We start from the raw sequence: 9,125 nt of genomic DNA on the forward strand, positions 1-9,125 counted from the left end.
TTTTAAATTAAAAAAAATCAACTTGCTTAGACTCGTGTGTCTGTGGACCTTAACATGCAAAAAATAATGCATCCCTTGGTATTTCTCGGTAATTTATTTCCTTCCGCTACCTCAGGCCCATGGAAAATAAAGAATCAAGTGAATGTTTGACTTCCCGCGAAAAAGCATGTGAGTAAAATGTTTAACTTTCAGAGGAATGGTAGGTAGAGATTCTTTCGCTCGAGACATTGTGAAAGGCAACAATGCCCGAGGAAGGGCTTTCGATGCAAGGTTTTTTTCCTAGGGTCTATGGATTAGAATTCTATTAAAAAATCTTATAGAACTCATACAATTCAAAGATGGCCCTAGATATGCTATATTTGCCACATTATCAAGTTGTTGTACATCACTCCAATCACATGTTAAGACTTGTATGATGGTACTTTTATTCCCCAAATGGTCTCATATAGTCTTTTGATTAGTGATACCGATATCGAATGGCCCTAGGTATATTATATTTGCCTCATTATCAGGTTATAGTGTTGGTGTACATCACTCACGATCACTTCCACAGTCAGTATCTTGACTTGCATAACATTTGTATGCCTAAATGAAATATAAATTATTGTATTTAGTAACCACCTTATTAATACTTGCGCCTTTTGTAATCCAAGACTCCCTCCACACTCATAAGATGGATTTTTCCCCTCCATCAGCCCTCTTTTTTTTGAGAAACCATCAACACTCATATAAGAACGATCTTATGAAGAGCACGGCATGATGAATTGATGATGATGATGAAGGCAGGGACCACGGCCCACTTAGCAGGCGATCCTGACAAGCCAGAGCAGCAAAAGCCCATCCAAGCACGAACTGGGATTCCGGCGACGTCACCCCCTGGCACACGAGTTTCAGGTGTCGCGTTCCTGATGTGACACCTCCTGCAACAAGTGGAGGAAATAATCTCACATGGCTTGGCAAAAAAAGTTCTCCAGATAGGGAGCTCAGCATACAGTGGGTAGAACGTACGGCCCCATATGCATGGGATCTTGCAGCAGGAATTACTGTACTGTTTCAGGCACGAGCTCTCACTTTTCAGTATCCAAAACCAAGGTACATGAGAGTAAGACCGATACGATCGGAGTTCAAACTTGAGCTGTTCCACAGGATAATCAATGGCCTGAAAATGCAGTGTTCATAGATGTTTATGAGTTTATCACCCATGCTTGCATGACCTGGAGCCGGAGGTAGGAGACCCAAACAACATGCAAACACTATCATTCTATCAATAGTTTGAGCAAAATGCATGGACACGTAGCCCGTTCAATCCAAGAATTCAGGATGATCTCGCTGTTTTCTCCTCTGCAAAGAGTGCACATGCCCTGCTCGTGGCCGGAAGAGCAGTTAGAGCGACAGGATACCATCTACGCGGAAAATTCTACAAAATTCCTGCATAACAAACGGGACATTTTCTGCTCCAAGAAGGCTTCTCTCGAGTAGAAAACTGCCATCTTTGAGTATCTACCTTACCAAAACAGGCAAATATACTAGTACCAAAATCTTCGAAAAGAAATGGAGGAGCTACAGATCCTGGGTGTTTTATTTCTTTCTTGTACACTGACAGCTAGAAAGCACAAAATAGTACCGATCCACACTGTTAAATTCCAAATAACAGAAACAAAACTTCTGTTAGCACTTCGCTCCAGAAACCATGCATGGTGACTGGAGACACTAGTTTTAGGAGCTGGAACTAAGCATCGGGCGTCTCCAACTGCAAGCACTATGGCAACTGAAGCAATGCAGATACACATCAGAAGCAAAACGGTAAAAACTAAGCTCATGTTGTGGTCTCATTTCTTAAGTGCATTCATTCTGTCCCTAAGGTAATACAGCTTTGCTCTCCTGACTTTCTTCCTGTCCAAGATCTTGATTTCTTTGATGTTTGGCGAGTACCTGAATGCGCAAGACAACTAGCATCAGGAAAATAGTCTGCATCAAACAAGTATTATGTGATGATATCTTTCATTTATTATGAATTCTTTAAAAACTTAAGACAACTTTTATGTGAAGGATTCAAGAAATTAACAGATCCTGGAGACAAAAGGAGAGCCTATATGAAGTATCCTACTCATGTCGTTCTTCCAATGTATTCGGTCCGATAGCAGACGCAGGACAGAGGCTATGTACTCATGAAAGGTGGTTTAACCGCAGCTGGATGCTAAACCACCACCCGGAACAAGATGGTTAGTTAATGGCGATTTCAACCAAATTTACCGCGCTAGAGATAAAAATAGAGCCAACTCCAACCGTAGTCGAATTGTGAGATTCCGCAACGCGCTAAACATTTGTGACCTCAAGGAGATACATCTTCAAAACCGCAACTTCACATGGAGCAACGAACAACAAGACCCTACTATGAGCAAGCTTGATGCCTTCTTTTGCAATGAAGATTGGGATGTCACTTTCTCCAAACACATATTACACGCCCTCTCATCGTCATTATCCGACCAATGCCCTCTCCTTGCAAATGAAAGTGGCCCCAAAAAGCCGAAATCCTTTCGCTTCGAAAACTTTTGGATAAAAATGCAGCGATTTGCGGAGGTTGTCAATGGAGCTTAGAATGATAATACCAATCATGTCGAATCGTGTCAACGCCCTTTTCACAAACTAAAGAACACCAGGAAGAAATTGAGGAAGTGGAGCAAAGGGCTTTTCTCCAAAGCTAAGGTTGAGCTTCAAATGGCGTTGAAGGTCATCCTCCAACTTGATATGGCGCAACAAAATAGAATGCTCTCTAATGAAGAAAGAGAGCTTAGATCAAGATTGAAGAAGAGAGTCATAGGGTTGGCGGCCCTAGAGAGATCAAGGAAGATACAAGCCTCAAGGATAACAACCCTAAAAGAGGGGGATGCGAACACTAGATTTTTCCATTTACGTGTCAATGCACGAAGACGGAAGAATCACATTCTACGCCTCAAGCACAATAATGGGTGGGTCACGTAGCATGACCAAAAGAAGAGCATCATACACAGCCACTTCAAAAATATAATCAAAAGGGGCCCTCTGCGATCTAAAAACTTCAATTGGACAACGATTCATTCCACACATTGTGACTTATCACTCCTCAATGGGGAGTTCACGAACGAGGAAGTCAAAGCCGCGGTGGATGGGACCACTTGTGATAAAGCCCCAGGCCCGGATGGGCCCGGATGGCTTTACGGGGGCTTTTTTTAAGCTTGTTGGGGCACAATAAAGGCTGATGTCATGGCGATGATCAACCATTTTTCGAGCTTACGCACCAATCACCTTCATTGGCTCAACTCCGCTAACATTGCTCTCATTCCAAAGAAAGAAGGAGCGGAGGAGATCACCGACTTCCGCCCAATAAGCCTCATTCATGCCGTCGCAAAATTAATATCCAAGATGTTGGCCACTCATCTTGCACCCTACATGAATATTCTTATCTCAAATGCCCAAAATGCCTTCATTAAGAAAAGGAGTATTCATGACAACTTCTTGTATGTTCGAAACGTGGCAAGGAAATTACATAGGTCCAAAATGCCAACGTTTCTATTCAAGCTTGACATCAAAAAAAGCATTTGACTCGGTTAGATGGGACTACTTGATCGATTTACTCCAACACTTGGGCTTCCCAAGCAAATTTCGGGATTGGATCGCAACCCTCCTATCAACCTCATCTTCAAGAGTGCTTCTCAATAGCATCGCCGGAAACCCCATCAAGCATGGAGGGGGGCTCTGACAAGGGGACCTGTTGTCTCCGCTCCTCTTTGTGTTGGCCATTGATCCACTTCATCACATTCTCCGGAAGGCCACTAAACAAGGGCATCTCCATAAGTTGAGGGGGTCGGATCCCGCGGTTCGCACCTCTCTTTATGCCGACGACGCCGCTATTTTCATGGTTCCCAACAAGGATGACATCAACTACCTTTCTACCACCTTGCAACACTGGAGATGTAACCAGAATTGTCACTAATTGCGCAAAAAGTCAAGTGGCGGCGATTAGATGTACAGAGCTTGATCTCAATGACATCCTTCAAGCCTTTCCGGCTTCCCGTACAAGCTTCCCAATGAAGTGCCTCGGACTTCCTCTTTCAGTCACTAGGCTAAAAAGGATACACTTTCAACTGTTAGAAGATAAAGTGGCCGCCAAGCTCTTCCCATGGATTGGGAAACATGTCACCATGGCCGGCCGGTCCACCCTTGTGAAGTCCGTCCTCACTAGCATTGTCATCTACTACATTACCGTCCTCAATGTGTCGGTGGAGGTGCTCATGAAAATTGATAGAATTCGAAGAGCCTTTCTTTGGGCGGCAAGTGATAAAGTCACCGGAGGAAAATGTAAAGTTAGTTGGGATATGGTGTGTAAGCCCAAGGAATATGGAGGCCTTGGGATTCCAAACATTGCAAAATTCGCTTTGGCTCTCCGCATGAGATGGCTTTGGCATGAATGGAGTGATGAGGCAAGACCGTGGGTTGGCCTTGGAAACCCATGCAACAACCAAGATAAAGAGCTATTCGCCGCGGCGACAAAGATCTCCATCAGAAATGGAAAGAAAGCACTTTTTGGGAGGCCCCTTGGCTTGATGGAAAAAAGACCAAAAGACATAGCACCCCTCGTCTACAAAATCACACAAGGAAAAAGGTGTTCCGTTAGCAAGGCTTTGGATGACAACTTTTGGATCTCCAAGATCAACACCAATGATGGCCTAACACTTGAGCACAATCACGCAATTTGCAACCCTTTGGGAAATGATTCAATCGGTGCAATTGAACCCTAACAACCCGGATTCCATCTCTTGGAAGCTCACCAATAGCGGATGCTACTCCTCCAAATCGGCATACAATATGCAATTCTTGGGTCACACAAATCATCATTGCCTTCCCTTGTTTGGAAACCTTGGGCTCCACCTAAATGCAAAACATTCGAGTGGTCGATTATCCAAAATAGAGTTTGGACGGCGGATAGGCTCCAAAAGAGGGGATGGACAAATTGTGGAAGGTGCAAGCTTTGCAACCAAGTTCATGAATCCGCCTCCCACTTGCTCTTCAAGTGTGTTGGCTTGGGCTACATGATGTTGACCCAAGTGCTTGGCATTCTAGAAGAAATGTCAAAGAATGGTGGACAGATGAGATCCATAAGCATAGGAAAGGTAGAAAGGCCATGGCTTCTCTTGCTATGTTGATATCATGGGAAATATGGAAGGAACGAAATGCACGTGTTTTCCGAAACAAAGCTTCCACCGCGAACATGGTAATAACAAAGATCAAAGATGAGGTTGCTACATGGAGTATGGCGGGAGCGAAAGCATTGAGTAATGTAATTCCGCGAGAGTAGGTGTTCGGTTTTTTTTGCTTGTCCTTGTTGGCCAAGTATGGGAATGTAAAACTCTCATACTTCTTCTTTATCAATGAAAATGGCAAGTCTTTTGCCTTGTTTCAAAAAAAACTAACACAGGACAAGCAATTGATTATGTACAGACAAATAGCAATTAACAAAATACTCTGTGCTTTGTATCAAACACTACTAGTATCTTTCACTGTTCACTTAAGGGTTCATTAACCATACTTAGCACTCCCACCATTCTAAAATATACAAATTTAGTCAAAAGTCAAATGTTTTCTAAGTTCGACCCAATTTTATAGACAAGAATATGAGCACTACAATACCAAATCAATATCAGCATATCCACCATAAAATATATATTCATAGTGTATTTATTCAATATTGTAGATGTTGGTAATTTCTTTTATATTTTTGTTCAAACTTAGTAAGCTTTGACTTATGACTAACTTCATAGAATGGAGGAAGTATGGTTTAGATGATATGTCATGGATTTACAACTAACAGAACTACACAAGGACCAGAATTAAGCTGGTGCCACCATTCCCATTGGCAGATGAGATATTATCAAGTATATCGAGAAGGCAGTGAATCCCGAATAGCTCAGAGACAGAATATAACAAAGCAAAAACTTTTTTTTAGTTCAGTCAACTATGATGTTCACATGCAAAGATCAGAAACAAAGCACTATCAACATGAAAATGGAAGAGAGAAGAACATATTGGGTGTGACTTACAGTGGAAAGACAGACTCAACTCCCACGCCAGCTACTAGTCTACGCAATCTGAAAGTTGTAGCAATCCCAGCATTGCGCCTTGCTATGACGATGCCTTTCAATGTAGACTCACGCCGCTTGTTCTCAGGCACTTGCTGTTTATATAGAGAATCAGAGCGACTGATATACAAATGAACAGCACTGAGGAGAGAATGCATTTACTTGGTACTTACCACTCTCATTTGGACAATACATCCAGGCTGCACATCAGGAATCTCCCTCTCTGTGCGGACTTTGTCGACTGCCTCTTTGTTCAAGATCTGAGAAATTCGATTCATGAATATGTTAAGCTGTTTAAGTGATCACTGCAACCTTACTGGATGTGATACGCCTCCTGGAAAATAACTCTTCTTACATTCATAATGTGCCTGGCCGTCTTGTCAGGCCTCTTGAACTTGATGTGTGGCGGGTGCTCAACCATGGGAGAGCTGGAATCTTCATCCTCGGCAGAAACCTCCGCAGCCCCCACTGTCGAGAACCCCCTCACCGACAAAACCTTGGTGCAGAAACCATAAGCCTGAACACCTTCGTGTGGAATGACTGGACTCTGCACATCAAAATTCAATCCGATAGACACGACCAGGATCAGTTACTAACATAGGAAGACAAGCCGGCAACAGGTATACCCAATACGATTACTGGCACACACACCACGATTTGACGAATCCAGCTGCAAGGCCTCAGAGGTTCTATGAACGACTGGGCAGCCCCGGGAGGAGTGCAGTCCAGGAACTTCAGAGACGTGCCGCGGGTTCCGGATCGATAGACATTCCGCAGCAAAGCCTGCATCCTGTGACCAGTCCTCTGCATACAAAAGTGCACACGGTGGGATCAAATTATGTGGGTAGACTCCATTCCTGGCAGGAAAGAAAGGAACGCACATAGTTGCGGATCTAGATGGTGTGCCTGCTTGCCGGAAGACTCTGCCGTGGTTCCACGCCCCGCCGCCGCCGGCGCAGAGTTGGATTTTGGTTCTATCGTGGGTGGGGATTTGGCGTGGCGTTTCAGGTTTCAGACAATCCGTCTATGCGAAGCACAGCAGTTCTAGAGAAGAGGTTCTACTGGCCTTGTTGGGCTTCCCATGTAGCGAGACTAATGGGCTGCTGAAGATTTGACGAGAAAGCTTTATTGGACTTCCCATTTATCCCTACTTTTTCTCAAAAAAAAAAAATTATCCCTACTAGGAGTGTTGTAAAATCTCGAAGCATTGTTGAATCATCAAATCTCCGAGGTTTAAGGGTGGTGAATTCTGTCTCGGCAGCTAACCACTACTGTTTGTTGATAATAGCATGTTGTTTTGTAAGACTAGTCATAGTGGAGAGTAACATTAGGTAGTAACATACATTATCAGAAAATGCTATATTTATTAAGTTGTAGACTCATTTTGCCTTGGAATATGTGATGTGATGGTAATATAGCTAGTTACCACTATCCTCTCTTTTCTCAATTAATAACATGACATGTCATGAAAATGCTTAGTTGGGACATTTAGACGAGCCAGAAGATCCCCCTGCCCGCTCCCCCGCTCTCCTAACCCTAACCCCTCCTCCCACCTCCTCGCCCCGCCGCCACCGACGGTCGCCGCCGGGCCTAGCCCGTGTGGTTGACGGCGGCGGTGAGGCTCCCCTCCTCGTGGTCGGCTGGCGGAGGGCTCAGCGCCCCGCGCGCGCAGGCTCTCCTCGCGAGCATGGCGATGGCACCCGGGCGGCGGCTGCGGGCGGCGCCGGCCGTCGGGCCAGCGGAGGCGGGCGGAACACGCGGCGGTGGGCGCTCAGGGCGGCGGCGCATCGGCCTTCTGCGCGGCCTGGGCGTTCTCCGGGAGGGCGCAGGTCGCAGGACCTAGGGGGTTTCGGCCGGCCGGGCAGGGGCCCGGCCCCGTTTCGAGCCCCCTGCGTGTCCCCTTTGCCAGATCTTGCGATGCCGGCAGCCGGGGTGGTTGCTGGCCGCAGATCTCGCTGCGGCTGTCCTTCCCCGCCATTCTTCAGATCTGATGTCGGCACGAGTCGTGGTGGCTGTGGGCAGCCCAGATCTGTGGAGGTGTTCTCTCACCTGGTGTTCTGCGTGGGGCAGAGGCCAGTGAGGTCGGTTGTCGTCTGTTCGGGAGCGGTTGTTCTGCATAGGTGGTGGCTCTCGGTGCTCTGTTGCGGTCCGGCGGCGCGAGGAGTTTGGTCTCAAGGCGGCGGCCTTGGTCGGTGGGAACCTTGCTGGTTGTCGGGCGAGCCAGAGGTTCTGGTGCTGGTCGTTGGCCATGGTCGTGTGGGCGACGTGGTCGCGGCGAGCAGCTTGTTGTGGCGGCGGTTCGGTTGTCATTCGACGGCCTAACCCTGTGTAGAAGAAGGAGAGGCCATGCCGAGGGGAAACCCTTGCCCTTTTGGGCCATGATGGCGACGTCTGTGGACGCCGTCCCCTTCCTGAAGGCGTCATGGGGCTTCTCTCCGTCTTTCTACAGTCTCCGGGTGAAAACCCAAGATCCTCGGATCGGGCGGTGGCGGCACTCCGGTGTCGCGATCTTCTTGAAGACATCGTCTTGGAGTCCATAACAAGTTGCTCTCCGAAGGTTGTGGGGCGAAGGTGGCTTCGTTTGGCGATCTTCGGCAAGGCATGCTCCGTCCCCCTTCCCGGGTCGAGCCTCCTTGGTGCTACTTCTCGGTCTGTGAGCATAGCGGGTCGGTCCTCGGTGGTGGTCGGCCTCCGGTGGCACTTCTGCGACGAAGGAGTGTTGTTGAGGCGCGCGTGAAAATGGCTCGCTCTCGGGTGAGCTCCGGCCCGACACTGTAGACTCCAGCTCTTCTTCGAGTCCTCGTAGGCGCTTTGGTTGAGCTTCTTGGTCGCGCTTCCGGTTGTAGCTTCTTCGGTAGTTCGTGTGGGTGTGTGGTGTCGGTCTGTAAGCTGGGTTCAGCACTTTGTATCAATCTCGCCGTTGTTGGCTTTGTTAATTCAAAGTCGGGCACGTTCAGTGCCTTTCATCTAAAAAAAAATGCTTAGTTGGCATTGTATGTTGTTAATGTT

At 46.8% G+C, this 9,125-nt stretch overlaps 1 protein-coding gene across 1 annotated transcript; it reads right to left on the reverse strand.

Moving 5' to 3' along the window:
• Positions 1-1,540: 1,540 nt before the first annotated feature.
• LOC127348709 (uncharacterized) lies at positions 1,541-7,118 on the reverse strand. Its single transcript, XM_051374641.2, has 6 exons — positions 6,998-7,118; positions 6,768-6,920; positions 6,472-6,663; positions 6,290-6,376; positions 6,078-6,211; positions 1,541-1,932 (listed from the first exon to the last, which is right to left on the reverse strand). The coding sequence occupies exons 2-6, from the start codon at positions 6,903-6,905 to the stop codon at positions 1,830-1,832; spliced, it is 654 nt and encodes a 217-aa protein (XP_051230601.1). The 5' UTR covers positions 6,906-6,920; positions 6,998-7,118; the 3' UTR covers positions 1,541-1,829.
• Between the last annotated feature and the right edge of the window lie 2,007 nt (positions 7,119-9,125).

Source organism: Lolium perenne, chromosome 4 (genome assembly GCF_019359855.2).
Source record: "Lolium perenne isolate Kyuss_39 chromosome 4, Kyuss_2.0, whole genome shotgun sequence".
Taxonomy (NCBI): Eukaryota; Viridiplantae; Streptophyta; class Magnoliopsida; order Poales; family Poaceae; genus Lolium; species Lolium perenne.

Bases quoted from the DNA above. Each gene is read 5' to 3' on its own strand.
- LOC127348709 (XM_051374641.2), bottom strand. From the start codon at position 6,905: ATGCAGGCTTTGCTGCGGAATGTCTATCGATCCGGAACCCGCGGCACG. The intron at 6,377-6,471 runs GTAAGAAGAGTT...CGAATTTCTCAG, and splicing joins CGGCCAGGCACATTATGAAT to ATCTTGAACAAAGAGGCAGT. The intron at 6,212-6,289 runs GTAAGTACCAAG...CTATATAAACAG, and splicing joins GTATTGTCCAAATGAGAGTG to CAAGTGCCTGAGAACAAGCG.